The sequence below is a fragment of the Bidens hawaiensis genome, unplaced genomic scaffold (genome assembly GCF_021521415.1).
Source record: "Bidens hawaiensis isolate Kalapana, Puna unplaced genomic scaffold, B.hawaiensis_p1.1 tig00020885_1, whole genome shotgun sequence".
Classification (NCBI taxonomy): Eukaryota; Viridiplantae; Streptophyta; class Magnoliopsida; order Asterales; family Asteraceae; genus Bidens; species Bidens hawaiensis.
The window spans coordinates 27,793-50,235 of record NW_027493212.1 but is presented as its reverse complement, the minus strand read 5'-3'; the positions used below and the strand labels follow the sequence as shown (position 1 = coordinate 50,235).

General features: G+C 34.7%; 3 protein-coding genes and 1 pseudogene across 3 annotated transcripts; 2 read left to right on the top strand and 2 right to left on the bottom strand.

Moving 5' to 3' along the window:
• Window positions 1-4,442: 4,442 nt before the first annotated feature.
• LOC143561884 (leucine-rich repeat extensin-like protein 6 pseudogene) lies at window positions 4,443-5,981 on the top strand (annotated as a pseudogene).
• Window positions 5,982-10,315: 4,334 nt separating this feature from the next.
• LOC143561902 (mannose-1-phosphate guanylyltransferase 1-like) lies at window positions 10,316-13,592 on the top strand. The gene is made up of 6 exons (XM_077049867.1): window positions 10,316-10,367; window positions 11,830-11,948; window positions 12,030-12,065; window positions 12,472-12,498; window positions 12,571-12,810; window positions 12,873-13,592. The coding sequence occupies exons 2-6, from the start codon at window positions 11,838-11,840 to the stop codon at window positions 13,542-13,544; spliced, it is 1,086 nt and encodes a 361-aa protein (XP_076905982.1). The 5' UTR covers window positions 10,316-10,367; window positions 11,830-11,837; the 3' UTR covers window positions 13,545-13,592.
• A 181-nt stretch (window positions 13,593-13,773) lies between these two features.
• Window positions 13,774-14,670, bottom strand: LOC143561883 (CASP-like protein 5B1). The gene is made up of 3 exons (XM_077049849.1): window positions 14,337-14,670; window positions 14,063-14,195; window positions 13,774-13,984 (listed from the first exon to the last, which is right to left on the bottom strand). The coding sequence occupies exons 1-3, from the start codon at window positions 14,465-14,467 to the stop codon at window positions 13,781-13,783; spliced, it is 468 nt and encodes a 155-aa protein (XP_076905964.1). The 5' UTR covers window positions 14,468-14,670; the 3' UTR covers window positions 13,774-13,780.
• A 1,146-nt stretch (window positions 14,671-15,816) lies between these two features.
• LOC143561901 (delta-1-pyrroline-5-carboxylate synthase-like) lies at window positions 15,817-21,152 on the bottom strand. The gene is made up of 19 exons (XM_077049866.1): window positions 20,973-21,152; window positions 20,226-20,297; window positions 20,019-20,122; window positions 19,831-19,933; window positions 19,581-19,742; window positions 19,198-19,475; window positions 18,966-19,116; window positions 18,725-18,889; window positions 18,572-18,649; window positions 18,409-18,498; window positions 18,213-18,299; window positions 18,049-18,135; window positions 17,869-17,965; window positions 17,682-17,785; window positions 17,376-17,602; window positions 17,211-17,279; window positions 17,064-17,130; window positions 16,202-16,272; window positions 15,817-16,103 (listed from the first exon to the last, which is right to left on the bottom strand). Exons 1-19 carry the CDS (start codon window positions 21,030-21,032, stop codon window positions 16,022-16,024), a joined length of 2,154 nt encoding a protein of 717 aa, XP_076905981.1. The 5' UTR covers window positions 21,033-21,152; the 3' UTR covers window positions 15,817-16,021.
• Window positions 21,153-22,443: the final 1,291 nt, after the last annotated feature.

The following is a 22,443-nucleotide window of genomic DNA, read 5'->3' as shown; positions in this document are numbered from 1 at the left end:
AGCGAGTACGACTTAACAAGAGAGATGAATCATATGGTGGGTATGACCCTTGTATCATAAGTGTCCAAAAGCAACTTGCTCTCTTTTGGGGGCACTCTCTAATATTGCAATGAAATGAATTGGGTTATAGGGTGTTGCATGACTCAAGCTTGGTATATCAATGTCATACTCGCATAGTCGACAATTGTCCTTAATCACACATGCCTCTACAAAGGGCCGGGTCGAAAGTTTAATGACAGGACATGAATTCAAGTCCTGGATTTTAGAATTGATAGAGGTATTGAGACCCAATAATAAATATATGCGGGGATTTTCAAAAAAGGACAACCAATGTGATAATAAGAATGATTTTTTCTAACTAAAACTGCTCTCCACTAGCAGCGTCAAAAACTTGATTTGTATATTGTCTCTAAATGTTATATAGGGAGTTAAGGACTAGGACACAATTATGCAAGAACGTGTTTGGTATCAAACTCGAGAGTGAACAGCCGAGCATTTCAATCATAAGTGTTTATAATATGCAACCTAGTGAAAAGATATAGTTGCTCTATTTAAAGCCCAAACTATTTGAAGTTACTTATTACTCTCTCCGTCCTGTTAAAGTGTCCATATTTCTTTTTTTGTTTGTCAAATTAGAAATATCAACTTGCAAAATTTATTAGCTAATTTTCAAGTTTACCCTTAAACACACACAACTAACATTAATAAACAATATTGACGGACCCAATTTCTAAGGGCATTATTGTCATTTGGTAAATAAAAAAGGTAATATTCAATCTGCCTTTAACATTGTGTTTTTCAAATCATGACACTTTTAATGAGATGAAGGGAGTATAAGTTAAAATATAGTAACTTTGGCCTTTGGGTAGAAGATGTTCAAGATGGTGAATTTGTTAACTTGATCGTATATGCCTTTAGCGGTTTCATTGCTAATGACAACATATACGATTAGCGACGAGTGCCACAAAAGTACAATAAAGTTCTAATTAGGTATCTAAACTAAAACTATTAGAAGGCTAATACGAAGGTCTTTTCACAAACCACCACAATATGCTTTGATTTGACATTTATATCTAGCTAGGTTGAATCCTCGTCCGGGGGTATCCAACTTTCTAAGCATTCAAAAGTTGACAAAAAATCACCGTAGCTGATTTCTAGCCAATCATATCAGATCATGCACTATATTCATTGCCAATTACCTTAGATGTTGATCATTTACACATAATTTATATTTATCTCACGAACTTATATAAATAAACCTACTAGATGAATCAACATGTTATGAACCTTTATCTTCTTCTCCAATCTTATTGTAGTTTAAAATTTTACATATCTCTTTGAAAGCCCTATATTTATAATCTAACTCTAACTTGATGAAAAAAACATTATCATAATCATCATGCTACAATTAGGAAACTAAACCAGCTTGACCAACTTGCCAACTTAGGTCCCTCTATATTCACAAACTTGTGAACACGGTCCGAAATTACCAACAATCATCCCCGTAATTTCGGAACCGTAACTGTAACTTGATTTTTTCTTGTTCTTCAGCTATTGATCTTCTTTGGTTCTTGATCCATGTCTTTGGATCACTAATTTGAAATCAAAATTTGAATTGTTTAACCAAGAAAATAAAACAACGGTCTTCTTGTCACTAACTTAGGCAACAAATATGGCTCACTTTGGTTCTACGGTTCCCAGAACTAATATAAAAAGATTTGGCGTGGCTTTCTCAAGCAATCGGTCGACAATCCTTAGATCTTTCTTGGAGTCTCTGATCTGTTGACCCCAGATCTCATTCTGTAGATCGCTCCTTGGCAAACACGATTAGCCCTAGATCTATTCACGACAACGCAACATGCTTCCATACGGCGAGTAGATCTTTATATTAATCTTGGGTACCTCGAGCTTGGGCCACGATTACACCAAGCTCTTATACCACTTCAATGCACAAGATCAGTCAAACACGTTATTATTGTAAAAGAAAAATGACTTAAAATTTGTTATAATAATTCTCTATTGATCCAAATTCTAAAACTTTTAATCAAGCCCTATATCTATATCTATACTATATATAAAGCATGAGTGATAGACCTCTTAAATTTTAAGAGGTACCAAACTTGTTGCTTTTAGTACAAAGTATAATGCATAAAATTAAGACATGTTAGGGGCAATTTTGTATTTTGACAATTTTGTCTTTTAGCAAAAACAAAATCTTACGGTTTGTTTTTAGTTTATTCAAAAATAAATACAAGTTTGATCCTTTAACATTAATCACATTTTGTTAATTTATATAATAGTTACATATATACCCCTTATTTTAAACCAACTACCCTGACGACGTTTAAACGTTTATAACTTTTTCACACGCTAATATTTTTTTTTAAAAAAACATTATACCATTAAAATAAGTATTTTATTCTCTTTAATTTGAGTATGGTATTGATATACTTTTTTCATTCAAAAACTTAACATATTACGTGATTACTATTAAAGATCGGCAAACGAATCGGCCGGGTTCGGCCGTTCGGGTCATGGGTCTAAAAGGTAAAGGTTGGAATGAGTCGATACAAAAAGGTTAATTTGGTTTGGGTCAGGTTGGGTTTGGGTTGAAAGGAGTCGAGTCATAAAGAATTTCGGTTAGAAAATTATCAAGCGGAACAGGTTGCGGGTCAAGACGAGTTCAATGTAGCGTTAAGTGCGCACCAACTCGTGACTGAGCGTGCACAATCGTTGTGTGACGTGCTTACTAACACCGGTTAAGATTTCAATGTCGCAATACGAGTATAATATCGTCGGGTTACACACGTATTATTATGAAGTCATGCACATACAGAGACAGTAACACCGGTTACACATCCAATGTCATGTTTGCGTGCATACCTCGCCGCATCGCGCGGGCACGCAACTAGTTTATAATTTAACTTTAACTTGGTGACCAAGACATTACTATAATAATCATATTACAATTAGGAAACTAAACCAGCTTGACCAACTTGTCAACTTAGGTCATTTCATATTCATCAACTTGTGAACACGGTTCGAAATTATCAACACCAAGAAGAATATAAAGTAACGATAGACATATCGAGAGATAGTGGGTGATAATTTCCATGCATCAAAATATAATACACAATACGTTTTGGTACAGTAGATCAAGTGACAAAGTAAGGCAATGACAATCTAGTGGAATTCGGTATTCTACATGATTTAAAACTTTTATTCAAAAACTTATTTTACATGTTTAAAAGGTAAAGATAAGACAACAATGAATTGAAAGGATGCCTCAAACAACATAATTATTTATGACAAATTGAGTAATTGGCATAATCTTAGTTACACCAGGAACAATAAAACACTTTTAAGCAAAAGAGTACGATGTGATAAACGGAATCATGGCCAATATAGTGTGATGTTGTTACCAATAATGACTTTCTCCAAACCTAATATATATGGAGCAACATCATGTATACATACAATAAATGCATCAGATATCATATGTCTAGTGGGACCGAAGTCAAGAATTCATGACTCAACCTGCTTACAAATAATATTCGAGAAATCATTAGGGAGACCAATATGTGGTGAAGCTTATTGAGTGAACCAGATAAAATAAATGAAGGTCTCAAACCAGTCTGATCATAATGAAGTCTTATATGATACGAATGGTTCATGTTAGTTATTTTGTAATTAGTTTAACTGTTAGTATTTAATAGCTTTCTTATGTAGACTAATTTGTTTTCGGTCAGTTAGTAAAAACCAGAAAATTCTTTAAACACTTTATCTCGATTTAAAGTATGTATCGATATATTTTACCAATATAAAGATATTATGAGATATTAATACACATTTAAAAAAAATAAAGTAACAAAAAAGGAGAAGGTTTGCGCGTCCCTTTGGCCGTGTCATCTCACATGACCAACCTGATCTCTACCTAAAAAAAGCCATGATATCAACTATATATTCATGCATCTACAATTAGTAATTTATTTTTCTATTTTAAAACCACTTTAAGGATAAGTTTAAGCTTGTTAAGGTTTCATTCTCCTTTAGAAATGTATGAATTTGATCTTTCATGAATTAAACTCATGTTTTAAAAATGTTTGATGATTATAAAAATGCATCATTAAACGACTATCATTATGCAGACTTTTCTTTTTAAATATTGAACCAATTATTTAATTTCTATCCACTTGCTTTTTCTAACCACTAGTTAATTTAGTAATATTTCCAATTTCCATTTTCCACCAATGACAAGTGAGAAAAAGACTTTATAATATTTGTTATGACTTAGTCCTAGACGCTTTCCTAAATCAAACGTTTTGTAACTAGTTTTATACTTTTATACTCCTCGTGGACGGGTTGCTTATTTATACAATTTGGAAGTATCCTTATCATATTTCATTGATAAGACTATTTCAAATGATTATAACATATTTAAAAATATTACAATTCGGACATCGTAAAATATAAACCGTTATATATGTATTTAGAACATTTTTGACTGTTAAAATAAGGCTCGTGGGTGTAGTTGTGTGTATCAATGTCACTATCGATGTTCAACCACCTTAGGTTTTATATCAACAACACAACCCTAAACTCCATTTAAATACTTTCATTCCTCTTCATTAATCACACCAAATCAAAATCTAAATATGACCACTCTACTCTCACACCGCAAATTCGCCATTCTTGTTCTCCTATCTTTCTTCGCAACCCTCTCTTATCAAGCAACACCTCCCCCGAACCCAAGACTCAAAAATGCCTATTTTGCTCTCCTAGCATGGAAACATTCAATAACCGAGGACCCTCGAGGCTTCACTTCAAATTGGTACGGTTATGATGTTTGTAACTACACCGGAGTGTTTTGTGCACCTTCTTTAGAAGATCCAAATGTTACCACAGTCGCTGGTATCGATCTCAACCATGGAAATATCTCGGGATCCCTCCCAGAAGACCTTGGATTGCTCACTGACTTGGCACTGTTCCACATAAATACAAACAAGTTCTGTGGAACAGTACCAAAGTCTTTTGAGAAACTGCGTCTTCTTTATGAGCTTGACATAAGTAACAATCGCTTTTCTGGTGATTTCCCGTCAGTCGTGCTTTCACTTCCTTCTCTCAAATTTCTTGACATCCGTTACAACCAATTTAATGGCAGCATTCCTTCGAAGCTATATGATCTTAAACTCGACGCCATTTTCATCAACAACAACTTATTCGAAGTCACTTTTCCCAAAAACCTAGGAAACTCTCCGGTTTCGGTTATTGTTTTCGCTAACAACAAAATCAATGGTTGTTTGCCTTCAAGCATCAAGAAAATGGCTAAAACATTAAATGAGATCATTCTACAAAATGTGAGTTTAAGTGGTTGCTTAACATCCGACATAGGATCATTAAAAAACCTAACAGTCTTTGATGTGAGTTACAACTCACTTGTCGGGTTATTGCCCGAAAGCATAGAGGAAATGAAGAGCTTGGAGCAGTTAAATATCGCACACAACAAGTTTTCAGGCGACATTCCGGATAGCATTTGCTCGTTACCGCGGTTACAAAACTTCACATACTCGTATAATTACTTTGAGGGTGAGCCCAAGATTTGTCTGAAATTAAAGGACAAAGATGACAAAAAGAATTGTATTCCGGATAGACCAAAACAACGTGAAGAGAAGGAGTGCAAAGCGTTTTATACCCGTCCGGTGAACTGTCGTGGCTGCGGTGATCCTCCGCCACCACCGCCGCCGCCACCTAAGGAGCATTGGTTTCCACCTTATGGCTACTTCACATCGCCACCATTGAAACATTAAATAAAAAGTATATCAAATGACTTTTGAATATTGATTTAAATACGTATAGACGAATAAGAAATTTGGAATTAATTTCGTGTGAGATATGTTGATGTTAACGTGTTAATTTTCTTAATTGTTATAGATTTTTGTTTAAAGTCTGTTTTGTAATATTGACGGTGATTATTTTAGTTTGATGTGAATATATTAAATATTTTGGTATAATAATGGGATTATTTATTTCACTTTATGGTTTAATATATTTCACCTGAATACTGTAGTTTCAAACTTTCAATTGATATTGTAGGCTGGCTGCTAATGGAACAGGGAAAGTTAGATAATAGGTTAAAATATGTATCATTAAAAAAATATAACCTTTAAAACAGGTAGCTAGAGTCAAGTTAACTCTTCGTTATTTAATCAAAATCAATTAACTTGACTTGTTTTATGAATCATAATCATCGATTTTTTACTACACTAAAATAACAATAATAATAATTTTTGCGTTATAATTTTATTTGGTTGTATATAAAGATTGTTAGATGATAAATCTTGGCAATAATTTAATACAAATTTAGTAAAATCTATTATTATTATTATTATTATAATTTTCTTTTTGTCTTTTCGTTTCGTTTGATAACAAATTTATGCAAATACCTTATTGGCCAGTACCATTGCGATCGGTTTTGCAATACTAAAAAAAATAAAATGTAATATCATTTGGAGGTTTCGAAATAAAAGGCTAGTGTAACAAAATATTCTTGGATTGGAAAACTGACAAGTAATGGACTGTTTCTAATAATTAATATAAATTTGTTTCTTCAACCAAAAAATATATTATCTTAGAAAGAGTATTATCCAATACAAAACTAGTGTTAACTACTACATCTATTTAAAAATACAAAATCTGATAATTAATTTAAAAATACAAAAGTAGTTTATAGATAAACTTCTTAACGTTCAAATTGAAGTCGAAGTAGATAAACACAATTGGAATTGCAAAGTGCCGGCTCTATTGGGTTATGAAAGTGGTCTGGACTGGAGTTTGGACTAGAAAAATGTGTAAGAGCCCAACAAATATTTCTAACTCAATTAGCAATGTTGTTTTTGTCTAAGGGGCTACACTAACGCAGTTAAATGCTAATGGGAGGCCCATTTTACTTGATTAACAATGTTGTTTGCTGGATTCAGATAAAGGGCCCATTGAATCCACACCGGTTTTGGTTTTCTCGGTTTGAATATTTTTTTAGCTTAATGGTTACTAATCATAGCTAAACCAAATTAAAAATTGGCAAAACCCAAAAACTTGAATTTCAATAAAACAAGTGTTCATCAGTTTGATTTTGCGTTAATTGTGTTACACCATTTTTACCAAATTGAGTTTCTAGAACCGAAAGCAATGACCTAAATCGATTCGATTTAAAACTGAATATATAACTATTTAACTTGGTTTAAATTTAACCGGGTTCTGTTTCGTTATCTATTTAATCAGTTGAAATGAATATTGACCACTTGATATTATCAAGATTGACGAGGGCTTTGGGTTTAGAATTATAGTTTCGGGTCGACAAGATGGAGTGATGAGCGGGCACTCGGGTAGGTTCTTTTATAATTAAAGTAGGCCCATTATTTTCTCGTTTATGCGTGTTGAATTCATTTGTGCATTGTGTGTTTGTTTTCCAATGTGCCACTTGAATCTAACAATACCATTAGATAAAAATAAATAATAATAAACATCCATTCATTTATTTAAGTTTAAAAGTTAAGAAAACAAATATTCCAATTTCAGAAATATACAAATTTTATTAGTACGATCTTCCTTTATGTTGGTAATACGATTTGTACCCATCTTGACTTGACCATTTTATGTTTGCTTTAATTTCAAAATTGACTTTATTCCTTTATGTAAGAAGTGAGAAACTAACCGACTTGGTAACTTGGATAAGGGTCATCGTCAAAATAAAGTAAGTCAACACGTTATCCCGTTTGACATTATGTTTTCTTCACATGAATTCAATGTTCAGAGCTTGGCCGATTCCAACCATCTCCACCACTTCTAATAAACAAATGACAAGAATGATATTATACAATAAAATATACTGATCTATAACATTAAATAAGATCTGTAAGTGGAAACTAGACATCATAAAGTGAATCGAGCATCTTGAGTCCATTATACACTACTCATTACTCGACATTGAGTCGTCAAAAACTCATAATAAAACGAATTTAAATGAGCTCGAGTTCACGCTTGAGTTTATATTAGAGCTTCAGTAAACCAGGCTTGAAACGAGCCTATCATTTTTATATTTCTTTCATTTAATATATTAAGTATGTATTTACAAAATATTTAATATTATATATGAAGTTAAGATATTTTTTAAACGATATATATTTTGCTTCTATAAAATTATAAATCTATAAAAATTTAATTATAAACACAAATGAATTATTATATATAATAAACAAGTTGGACCTAAATCAAACTTAAAAGTTGTTTTACGGTAGGAGCTCAAGTTTTTGAAATAAAGTTTTAATGAGTTTGGCTAAAGCATGAGCTTTTATTCTTAAAGTTAAACGAGTCAAGCTTGATTATTTGAATTAAGCGAGCTCGAACTCGGTTTGGCTGGTTTAAAATCATGAAGTGGCAGTTTGGGCGTTTGGCACAGAAACCTGACTATGCTGTATCGATTTGAAGGACGGTGCTATTCCTCTTTTATTATTTAAACAATAAATATTGGGAGAAATGTATATTATAATAGTGGGAAATATAGACAATATTGCAAGCTGTCACACGTGGAACATGGCTTTCGCTATGCAAAAACTGTCAGCTTCCATCCATGTGTTATTTAGTTACAACCGATATCACTTTACCTTTTTTTGCAAACTATAAAAAGGTCTTTTATATTATATTTAGAAAAAGAAAAAGATAAAAAAAAACCTTATTAATGGTATGCTCTTTTTGTTACCAAGATAAATGTTGTATTGGTAAAAAGAAAAGAGAACAAAATGTTTAACTAATAAAGTCTGAAAAATCTCTTTAATTGATTTGCTAACAAACTTTACCAGCAAATCTCGAGCATTATTTATGGTTCGAATTTAATCCTATTTGGTGAATGTTAAAACATCATTATAAATTATACGAGTAGTTATTATTTCTATCATTTTGTGAAAATATAGAACACATAGTTACTTGAAATTGATTTGATACCAAATGATGATTTAACATTAAACAACATTGATTCAAAATATATATCATGCGATGTACGTCAAGTGTTTTGGTGGATGTTATAAGAAGTTGGTCTAGTGGTAAGAGGGGTGTCCTTCAAATGTGGAGATTCAGGTTTGATTATCACTTAGGCTGGTTCGAAAGATATCTGGGTGAAGGGACGAATTAGGGCTTTAATCCGAGGTTCACGACAGGGGGCGAGGGTTTACGGATTCCATCAGGTTTCCGCACATTAGGGGGGTATGGTCTCAAAGCGGCCAAGTCGACTTTGGACATAGACCTGAAAATGTGGGTTTACACATGAGATTCTCTGTTAAAAAAATGTGTTTTGATGGATGGTGTGAGCCTCTCTCATGTAGGCGCCAAGGGCGCATAACACCGCCACACCTATGTTGTGAATGAGTGAGATTAGAGATTTAAGAGTCCGAGTGGACGTGATGGTCATGTAAGTGTTATTATTATTATTATTATTATTAATAAATAATATAACCACTCATTTCATTCTAGCTTACATCACAACCACATTCATAAAATATAAAAGTTCTACTATCTACGCGTCACATACATAACAAACTCACATATCACATTTTACACCTCATATAACTCATGTCCATATACTAAATCTATAACTTCTATTATATGATATAACCTTTTTATCTACAACTAAATAAATCGTCTAATCTAGATCTTTAAAGATTAAAGAAGTGACCACCTACCACCAATCATTTCACACTTGAATATAATAAAATTTTATAGAAACACATGAATCACGTCTACCATAACTTAACAATAAAATACTACACAACTTTTAAAACATATCAACACAATTATTTAAAAGTAAAAACAAAAATAGTACACAAACTTATTAACACACATAAAAAAAAAACCAATAGCAAAAATAATCAAGGCGTTTTTAAAGACAATCTTTTATCTTCTACGAAAGAGGTAACGTTTATAGTTATCCTATATTTCCTAGACCTTACTCTACCGATAAAATCTTAAGGAATACGTTTGTTTGTTTGTTTGATATAAAAATAATAGTAATATACATAAAAAGAATATCCTAGAAACAGATTTGTTAAAATGGGAAAAGAAATAAAAAAGTTGAGTAAAAGTTATATTCCTAATTATCCTTAAAAAAAGAAATAAAATAAATATTCCAGGTCAGATAATTTGTCACTCATTCATGTTTCACACACTGTGACGTGGGAATATACCATACGCATATACAGGCGTGTATATATGTATTCACAGATCACAATCACAATCACTGCAGAAGCTTCTTGTTGATTGGAAAGAGAGTGGATTTAGGATCCTCAATTGGGTTTGAATCTATTCCAAGTGTGATCAAGGTAAACCCTTTGTTTTATTGTTTGAATCTTGGATATGGTTTGATTAATGTGAATTGAATGAATTGAACAATGTGGGTTTGATTAACGGCAATTGGGTTTTTGAATCGGTGTTTGTAATTGCTGATTTTGATGTGTTTTAGTTAGATCTGGTGAGTTATTGAGTTTATTATGTTACAGGCTTACGTTCAATTGGATCAATATGTTTCGGGTTTAATTATCTGATGATTACAGTTGAGAAAACAAGAATCAGTCAACCATTTTTAGCTAGCTTTTACCTCTTTTTAGTAATGTACAATACATTTAATTAACCTAGCAAGTAGTGGTGCAAACAAGTTGAGATCGGCTCGTCAAAAGATCGATCCGAGCGGAGGTCGAGCCTTAAAATAGGCTTGTTTAATAAACAAGCCCAAGCTTCGCTTGTTGAGTTTTAGCCGGCTCGCGAGCATAAACTAGTCTGTTATTTATATAAATTTTATTAGTCATATTAAATATAAAATATTATGATAATTGTTATTATATATAAACTTATGAAAAATAAGTAGTTAATATATATTATGTTGAATGTAAAATATATAATTGAAAATTATAGAATAAATAAGTTTAAATATAAGTAAATTGTTAATAAATAACGAACGAGTCGAGCCCGAGCAAGCTCAAGCACTAGAAATAAAGCTTGAGCTTGAAAAACTACTCACGAGCAGCGCTCGGCTTGGCTCGTGTACACTCCTACTAGCCAGTAGCTAGTTAAGGTACTCATCAGTCATCTGGCTCTTGATTCAGCTCTTCCATCTTCCATAATTATCATTCATCAATAAGCAATGTGATCATACAGAATTTCATTTTTGCGGTGGTTTGTACAGCCTGCTTAGGTACCAAGACTATGATATTCTTGTTTTGCAGTGTTGTCTATTAACAGTTGTCTGATTTGAGTGTCTAAAAATTTAATACATGACTGCAAAATTCTTCAAAAGTTCTATATTGCTATTTACTTCAGTGTTATAGTTAAAAATGGTAATGAAAAAGATAAATAAAAAGTAAATGTTTCTTGCCACGTAATCGAATTCAGGCAGTTGCGTATCTGGAATTTGATTGTGTATCCACTATCCAGCAAGGCTATCTTGTTCATGTGGCAATGCTTGTTGGGAAGTTCGATTGTTGCATATTAACTCCGGCCTTAACTCTCCTATATTTCCTACCTAATTCATTCATGAATGATTTTCAAATCTTTATCATCTTCTTGAAATGCAATGTACGCGTGTCGAATTTGATATACACCTGTCAATCGAAGCACCGTCATTTTACAAATTTCAGCTTTATATAGCGTTGTTGTCATAGTGTTATATATGTTCTTCATCTTTCTTTTTGTTAGCACTTAAATTAAAGGTTTTTGAATCTCTTTCTTGTATGCTCTTATATTGCATTCTTTCACTAATTTCTGATTATTCTTGTTTTGCAGCAAAAGGTTACAATATGAAGGCACTTATTCTTGTTGGAGGATTTGGAACTCGGTTGAGACCATTAACTCTCAGTGTTCCAAAACCGCTCGTTGATTTTGGCAATAAGCCCATGATCCTTCACCAGGTGCATATTCATATTCTGTAAAACTAACCTTGTATCAAAGAACTTATTAAACCAATCTCGTATGCGTATGATCTGTATCAGATTGAGGCTCTTAAGGCTATCGGAGTTACAGAAGTGTGCCCTGCTTGTGGTGCGCACATATGATGTATATATGTGTGAACCCTCGGGTGGGCAAAAGTGAAATTGCACTAATTTTGACGTTATTTTACTAATCTCGTGAAAATAACGTTAAAAGTGACGGACGGTTAATCAGGCATCATGTAGTGGCGTTGATAGCCGAAAGACAAGGGTACATGCACCGATCAGCCGGTGTCCCGATGATTGAGTGCTATGTGCCTTATGTCCAAGGCTTGATGCAAAACTACTATCGAGCCGGGGGTCTCACCTAAAGCAGCCTCTCTATCCTTATAGGGTAGAGGTAAGGCTGTCTACATCTTACCCTCCTCAGACCCTACCATAGCTTTGCTATTGGTGGGATATACTGAGTACGATGATGATGAATGATGATGGAGTTACAGAAGTGGTTCTTGCTATCAATTATCAGCCAGAGGTAATTAAAGTTTAAACCTTTTGTTCTTTCTTTTAAACACAACAGAATTTGATAATCTTATGTTTTATGCAGCTTATGCTCAACTTTTTGAAAGATTTTGAGACCAAACTCGGTATTAAAATCTCATGTTCACAAGAGACCGAGCCACTTGGAACCGCAGGGACCCTGGCCTTAGCTAGAGACAAGCTAATAGACAATTCTGGTGAGCCGTTTTTCGTTCTCAACAGTGATGTCATCAGTGAATATCCCCTGAAGCAGATGATTGCATTCCACAAATCCCATGGTGGTGAAGCTTCTATAATGGTGACCAAGGTAAATTTGAGTTAATTTTGTAATCAATTTTGGATGTTATTCTAATTAAGTTACATGTATAGGTGGATGAGCCTTCAAAATATGGTGTGGTGGTTATGGAAGAGTCAACTGGGCAAGTCGAAAAATTTGTTGAGAAACCGAAAGTGTTTGTCGGTAACAAGATTAACGCTGGGATTTATCTATTAAACCCATCTGTTCTTGACCGAATCGAACTCAAGCCCACTTCAATTGAAAAAGAAACGTTCCCAAAAATCGCGTCCGAGAAATTATTATATGCAATGGTTTTACCCGGGTTCTGGATGGACATTGGTCAACCCAAGGATTACATCATGGGTTTAAGGCTGTACCTCGACTCGTTAAGAAGGAATGACTCATCTAAATTGGCTACCGGGTCCCACATTGTGGGCAACGTTTTGGTTCACGAAAGTGCAAAGATCGGTGAAGGGTGTTTGATTGGGCCCGATGTTGCAATCGGGCCGGGCTGCGTTGTGGAGTCGAGTGTCAGGCTGTCAAGGTGTACCGTGATGCGTGGGGTTCGGATCAAGAAACACGCGTGTATATCAAGTAGTATTATTGGCTGGCATTCGACTGTCGGCCAGTGGGCCCGGGTTGAGAATATGACGATTCTTGGAGAAGATGTGCACGTGTGTGACGAGGTTTACAGTAACGGTGGTGTGGTACTGCCACATAAGGAGATCAAAGCTAGTATCTTGAAGCCAGAGATAGTGATGTGAAGAACTGAAGATTGTGTCAATACATAGTTTCTATAATGTGTGTTTATTTATGTTTCTTTTATATGTTATTTATTTTTTATTTTTTTTCTCGGTTTTGTTCTGTAAGGTGTAAAGACCTCATTAGACATTATAAGATGTGTTATGTCTGGTGTGTCGGTAAATTTAAATATACGTTAATTCGGTAAGAAAGAAGTTTCATACTTTTACACTCAACAAAACAATATTTAAAGTCAAAATCAAATACTGGCCAACAGCCAAAACATGACATATGAAGAAACAGCAAGAAGAAACCATGCAACAAAAGCTAGAACAACGGCTACTTGAAACGTGTTACACGACAATGTGATTTGTGATCTGGTGCATATATCTGTGTCTTTCATGAACACAACCATGACTCCAGCCGATGAGCAAGCAGCTGCAAGTGATAGAATCGTAGTCACCTGCTTACATATTGCATCAATATCAAATTCCAGATTTTAAAATCATTTTCTAGCAACAGTTTATATCAAGGTACTAACCCAGTCGCCGATCACAAGGAGGCTTAAGACGACGTGATTGTGTAGGTCTTTCTTTAACCTTAGAGCATGAATATCAAGACAAGCTAGCCCAAAACTCCACAATACTTGGAGTCCCATTGCTGCAATCAAAAAGCTAAAACCAACAACAATTACTTCATATTATTATTACAAGATGTTTTAAGTGAAAGCAAATACACAAAACAAGAACACAATTATACTCCAAATAATAACAGAAACTATAAATTATTGTATGATTGTTTAGAGAGATATAAACCAGAAGGAAGTAGCAGTGGAGAAGCCAGAAGCAGAAGCCATGACAGCAAGTGAACAAGCAGCAAATAAACACTGACCGGTCCTCAAAACGAGCTCACTGACCTTCCCCGGACTACCAAACAACGATTTCATCTCTATCTATATGTTTGGATAATTGACTAACTCAAGAATGGAAGTTGGATGTTGCTACATGTTATGTAGGATTGATTGGTATTTTAGACTGTTACAACATTCTAAAGAACATGCAAAAACAATTGTTCCTGTTTGATTAATCAAAGTGGAAGATGACTAAACTACAAACATGACGTTTTATTAATTTTTTAAGAGTTTAGAGACAACAGATTTGGACCATCACCAACTTTACATAAACTTTTGACTTCTCAGCAGTCTCTTGCAGAACATTCAACTTTGTGACCATTGGTTTGTGGCTTAGGTTAGTTTGACCTTTTCTAAAAACTCCTGCTGCTTTAAAAAACAGACAGACCTGTAACTTGTTACTCAAGTTTTTAAAAACCGAACCGATTATTTAAGATGCGGTTTTTCATAGGTCTGTCCAAATAACTCGGGTTTCGAAGCTCGATAAAAAAAGCTTGCTCAAAATTGGCTTGGTTTGTAAATGAACCGAGCCAAGCTGAGCTCAAACCAAGGTTCACTCGTTAGCTCATTTGTTGGCTCACTCATCTACTCACCTTATTTAAGCAGTGTTTTAAAAGTCGGATTCCAAGGTCCTCGGACATCAACGTTGCCGCATTTTCCCAACTCGGCCACCATTACTCGCCAAGATCCAACTCGGTCAAAAGTCGGAGTACTCGACCTCCAAGGTCAACTCGGCCACAAATTTTTTATTTTTTTTTTAAAAATTGTTATTTTTTAGTAAAAAATTAAAAATAACATCAAAACGTGAATATTTTGAATTATGTTTTTTTTTATATGAATTATGCTTATTTTGACGTGAATTATGCTTATCTTAACATATATATAATATCCAATAATTAATTTATGTTATATTTATCATGTTCAAGTACAAGCCGAGTACTCCCTACAAGGGGGTCGGCTGCCTAGAGACCGCCTAGCAAGTTTTACAACATTGTATTTAAGTCAAACTGTTAACATTTTACAGCCCGAATAAATTGCATTTAATCTTATTATCTAGTTTACTTTGCATCAAGACCTTTTCCTAACAGTCTAGCCAAGCCGAAATCAAACAAAGCTAATTCATTTAAAACAAGCCAAACCGAGTTAGCTTGATTAAAAACTGAGTCGATCTCTGGCTCAAGTTTTCAACCCAGTTTAAAACCTGAGCCGAGCCAAGTTGGGTCGGAATAAAATATAAGGCAAGCTTAAGTTGGCTCGCCTTGGTTTGACTCGTGAATGACCCTACTTGGTTGGCCCACAATTTACTAGATGTTTTTTTGGTCTAACACGATCACTATTTTACTTGCACGTTTGAATTTTAGAAGTCAAAACTAAGAAGAAGAATGGTACCAGGGCAGAATATGGTATTACTGCTTCTAATTAAGTTCTAACATGAATAGCTAAAAAGCAATTAGACCGATACTAAACACCACCTTCTTCCCTCCCCAATCATAACAAATCACCCACCCATCCGGTCCGTTTAAGTCACGGACACATTTAATATACCATTACAACATTCGACAACGCAACAACAAGACCACTACTCATTACTTAAGCTTCGTGAATGAGATCACGGTGAGTATACACAATGCCTTTATCATTATCCACCACTTGTCCACTTCCTCTAGCAATCCTGAAATTAAAACGTAACGTTGCACATTTACATCACTTCGGTTATTGTATTTAATTCTAGCAAGTAGACAAAAGGTTAAAATATGAACAATGATATACCAGCGCGTTGTAAGCAATCCTTCAACACCCACCGGCCCACGAGCATGAATCCTGCTAGTACTTATACCAACCTGTTAAGAGTCAACCAGCCATTAGTATGTATGTATGTATTATTAACTAATAGGGGTGTAAACGAGCCAAGCCGCTCGTGACTACTCGAGATTGGCTCGCTAAAAGCTTGAATCGAGCCGAGCTTAAACCAGCTCGATCTTAAAAATAAGCATGCTTAATAAACGAGCCCGAGCTTCACTTATCCAGCTCAAGCTGGCTCGCGAACCTAAACTAGCCTATTATTTATACAAATTTTATTTAATATATTAAATATATGTTTGAATGATAATAATAATAATTATTATTATTATATATAAAACTATGACAAATATATAAATATATATATTATGTTGTATATAAAAATTATGATGTATACATATAAAAAGAATAAAAATGTATATAAATTAGATAGTAATAATAAACAAGCCAAGCCCGAGCTCAAGCTTAAAAAAACTTGTTTAATAAAAAGCCCAGGCTTCACGTATCGAGCTAAAACTAGCTCACGAGCCAATACAAGCCTATTATTTATATAATTTGATTTAATATATTATATATGTGTTTGTATAAAAACTATTAGATATATTTATAATATTTAAAAATGTTTATAAATTAATTAATATGTAAACAACAAATGAGTTGAGCTCGAGCTTTGAAAACTACTCACTAACCAAGCTCAGTCTTTAGAGAAAGTATTAGAGCTCTTGTAAGTCAATCGAGATGAGCTCGAGCCTAGTCAAGCTTGGGCTCAGATTGGCTAATTTTAACCCCTATACTGATACGGTGTGATACCAGTAGAAATGTAATTACTTACCTCTGCACCAAGACCAAAGCGAAACCCATCACTAAATCTTGTGCTTGCATTGTGAAGTACAGCAGCACTACAAAATAAAACCAAGCAGATGATTAAATTATGCATTATTCAAAGTTTGATCAATATTATTATCCAGAAAACAAGAACCTGTCAACTTGACGAAGAAAGACGTCTGCAACTTCCTGATCTTGTGTTACAATACAATCAGTGTGCGCACTGCAAGTAAAATTAATCATTACACATTAAAACAATAATAAGTAATAATTACTATAAGATATAAATAAATAGTTTTGAGTAAAAAAGATATATTACCTTCCATGCTTGTGTATATGATCAATTGCAGCATGCACATCATCCACAATTTCAATGGTGCACGCCAGTGAACTGTACTCATGATGAAACGAAGGTGCGGTTGGAAGATTAAGCAACGAGCTAGCGCGCGGACCACCGTTTATGCTAACACCTTTAGTTTGAAGCTCAATAAGAAGCTCATTAACACCATCATTATCCAACAGATCCTTATGAACAAGAAGCGTTTCCTGGTTTTAAAGAGCAAAATAAGCTAAAATACAAATATCATTAATAGGAGTGTATACAGTTTTCCAAAAAGAAAGATACCATAGCGTTACACGCGGCAGGATAATCGGTTTTTGCATCTGACACGATTTTCTTTGCCATTTCCATGTCAGCAGATTTGTCAACATAAACATGACAAACTCCATCTATAATGTTACAAAAGGTTTTCCACATCTTACTATATTTTATATTCCTATAGAAAGAAGTTTAAAGCATTTTTTCGTCTTACCAGCGTGACCTAAAACGGGAATTTTTGTTGAAGATTTGATTTGCGAAACGAGTTTATTGCTGCCTCTTGGAATCACGAGATCGATGACATCATCAAGCTGATGAAGATATAAAATTGCTTATTATTATTACCAATACTTAACGTAGAGGAGAGCTATTATAAATTTATAATACAACTAACCTTAAGCAATTCAGGAATCTCATCTCTAGATGTCACAAGTCCAATTAATCCCCCACCAACTTTTTCTGGTATGGCGGATGTAATAATCTATAATGTTGGAAAAAATAAAAAATATTAGCAAAATTAAAAGAAATATACTGATTAAATTATACAAAAAAAAAGACCTTGTGCAAGATTGCATTGGACCGTCTTGCTTCTTTTCCCCCTTTCAACAAGAGCCCGTTCCCTGATCGTATTGCCAGTGATGCTATCTGTTCACATTGTAACAAAATTTAACACTTGCATATAATTGAAAGATATAGTTGCAACTTGCAAGTGAAATGAATATTAAGATATTATTGTACATATATACTAATATACCTGAACTAGCGCATCTGGCCGAGACTCAAAGATAACAAGAAGGACGCCTAAAGGAGATGATGTCTTATCTAATATCAATCCATCTGCCAGCTGTATTAAACAATAGTTATTAAAACACAATAAACGAAATAAAAAAGTAAAGCACGAAATGTCAATTCCTAACCTCTGTTTTCTTTAATATTTGTCCGATTGGTTCTTCCATATTTGCAAGCACACGTATGGCTTTTGCAAGATTAGATACCTATAATAATATGCTGTGCGCGTTATGTAAAATAAATTAAAAAAGAAAGTTAATTAAAAGCAAAATGACTTTTACCTTCCCGGGCTTGAGAGCCAACCGAGAAATTAATGACATTTCATACCCCGCATCTCTAGCAGCTACCAAGTCAGCTTCATTCTCATGTACAATCACTTTCACATTTGCTTCTAACGCATCCGCTACATCAAGTAAAATCTTACTTCTTTCTTTACCAGACAACGCCTGCATTAATCAAAACACGTCAATAACTAATCAAAACATATCATAAACACGCGCACAAACCAATTCATAATAATACCTGAAGCCTTCTAGAACTTTCTCGTGCAGCAACCGCCATGTCACGCGAATTCAACTCTCCGTTCGACACCCACGTGTGCGCATCCTGATGAAACAAAGTACCAATACGCTGGCCTTGTAGCACTTTCACAATATTATCCCCCGCAAACCCGCTTCCAAACATTTAAAAAAAAAAGTTTGTTATGAAAAAAATAGGATCATAATATCATAATAATGTAATATCATATGCATACCTGGTTATAACAACTGGAATGCCCGCTTGTGAAGCATAAACCGCAGCTTTGACTTTAGCTGTCATTCCACCTCGTCCGAGCCTTGACTTATCACCAAAAGTAATTGTGTTTTCAAGTTTTTCCTTAATGTATGTATTAATCAACTTTGATTGTGGATCACTGGGAGGGCCACTGTAGAGACCGTCCACATCACTTAATAAAACAAGAAGGTCGGCTTTTAGCTCCAATGCTAAGAGAGCTGCCAAACTGTCGTTATCCCAGAAGATTCCGGAAGAATCCTACAATACGCGTGTCGCGACAATAAAACATAAGTACACGTTATTATTACCATTATTATTATTAATGAAACTTTTACATGGAAATGTTTATTAATGAAAACATACCTCATATGGAGCGCGACGAGTACTAACCGCATCGTTCTCATTAAATACGGGAATAACCTTATAAGACAACAACGAATCCACGGTTTCGGTGAGCTGTTGTCTAAACTCTGGACTTCTGAAGTCGTTATCAGTCACGAGAAGCTGAGCTGATGTCACATCCAGCTGCAAACACAATATTAAGCGTCTCATTAAAACAAAAGTTAAAGATGTGGTGACATGAATTAAATTAAAATAAAGAAATAAATCGAACCTGACTGAACAATGTGTCGTAAAGTGCCATAAGACCGTTTTGTCCTACCGCTGCACACGCCTTACCGTCAAGCTCAACTTGTGGTTTCTGAAGATCCGCAAAGCTTCAAGACAATAAACATTTATTAATATTTTAAACCAGATAATATAGTTTATGTTGCGGTCACATCATGTAAATACTGAATAAACCTGCTGTGGACTAATTTTCGGTATCTAAGTCGTTGTCGACCAGCACCAACTGCACCTGATGAAACCAAGATAACTTCGAATCCTTGAGAATTTAGCGTTTGAAGCTGCATTTAGAATATAACATAAAGTACATAACTTAATAATCATAAAAATTCGAAACATTCTACAAAAAATATTTTTTAGAACGTGTTCTGCTAAAATATATACCTGCTCACAGAGAGCTCCTAGTCGTCCAAGCGCGAGTCTTCCGTCCTCCCTGGTGACGACAGCTGTCCCTACCTTTTAATATAAAATTTATCAGTTCATAATTGTCATTACGTTTTCCATATTTATCAAATACTGGACACTATAACAAAAACAATTCATTTCATTCTTCCAATTAATACTCGGAATTGCATAAAGAGCAACTTTATAATCTCTTTAAAGTAATTGTGTATACAATTTCCTAATTCATTAAGATTTATGTACATCCAGAAATAATACCAAAAGTAATTTTCATTGATTTTGCATAAAAACTAATATATTTTTCAATCCTCATAAAAAAGCTACAAAAACACTTGGTATTTTAATTTTAGTAGGTGAATTATATGGTGTAAGACTTATGCTAAATCTCAATGTATAACATAATCACATAAATCATCAAAAAAAAAAAAAAACCAGAAGCAAAATAATAATTTCCCAAATGTTTAGATAAAGCACACCGATTAATTAACATACAATAACAAATTAGACCGATCCAAATTGATGAACTCGCTCAAATTATTAAAACTAAAATTTAAACCTTTGCATGAATATCACTTAATTAACAAAAACCCAAATCGAAAAATGCAATCTCGAATTTAATCATCACCCATTAAAATTAAGCGTATGAATTTAAGAAATGAATCAAACCCAAGTGGCAATTAAATCGATTTCAATCAAAAAATGAAATTGATTGAATAAAGAGTTGATTACCTTGATTACAATACGCTTGACATCTTTGAGAAACCGACGAGTTGGATCAATCGCAGCCATTGTGAAAGCAGAGGGAGATGAGGCTACACGTGAGCGTAGGGTTTCAGTTTCAGTGTCTGCAAATTGTTATTTGTATGTGTGTGTGAGAGAGAGAGTATATATATATATATATATGAGTGTTTGTGTATATATATATGTTTTGCTAACTAGGGAGTAATAAGAGAAAGAGATTTTGACTAAAAGTATTTGACAGAAGGGTCACGATCGCTGCTGTTTTTGACTAAAAGTATTTGACACAAGGGTCACGATTGCTGCTGTTTTAGACTTTTAGTACCAGGTTGTGACACGTCCGTTATTATATCAATATCATTATTATTGATTTATTGGAAACTATTAGGCTGAGGGGTGTGGGGCGCTAGCCTGGGCGCGTGAGCCCCTCCGCTCGCGCCCCCAGGCGCTAACCCCACACCACCGGGGCGCGAGCCGGGCGCGAGCGCGGAAATCCAGGCTGGCGTGAGTGTGGTCACCGGAGAAGAGAGAGGAAAAGCTGGTGGGCCCGCCCAAAAGAGCCGTTGAGCTCGGTTTTTTTTTTAAAAAAACCTTCAAAAACTCCTATATAATACCCCTAAATCAACCCATTTCAACCATATCAAACACAACTTCAATCTCCAAACTTATATATAATATCCCAAACTCCTATATAATACCCAAAAATGTCTGGAAATTGGTACCCAAACCTAGATTCAGATTATAGTTACGACGATTTATGGTCGTCACCAGACCAATCGATGTTTTATACGGGGCCGCAAGAAACATCCGGCTTTCAACCATACAACATACAACCGTCTCCTAACTTTGTTGTTCCAGAGACACAAGAATCACACGGTGATGCTACGGGAGCAAGAAGACGCGTCCACCGGAAAAAACAACTTGCAACGGACGGGCCGGGACCGGCTTCGACTCCGAGGATGAAACGGAAAACCACTCCGTGGTCATCGGATGAGAAGGAAGCCTTGTGTCGGGCTTGGATAGTCATTTCTGATGATCGGCGTTGCGGTAATTGTTTTAACGTTTTTAAAAATGATTTTTAATAAAAAAGTTAAATAAAAAAGTTAACTGGAAATCTAATTTAATTATTCATTTTGCAGCCGACTACCAAAAAAGCAAGGTTTTTTGGACAAATGTTAGGGAGACGTTCTATACGCTCGTTGGGAGTACAGAGCGAAACGCCGATATGATTTCGGGTCGGTGGTCCGAAATCAGAAAATTTGTCGGCTTGTTTACTAATCTTTTCAACAGGAACGCCGGTCGTATGAGACCAAGTGGCAGTGATGATTTGGCGGTTTACAATTTCACTGTCGAAGAGTGGAGGCAGGAGTGTTTGCGGAGGTATGGGACGGTGAAGACGTGGGACGATTTAAAGTTGTGGGAGATGTTGAAAAGGTGTTCCAAGTGGGTTGAGCTTGTGGCG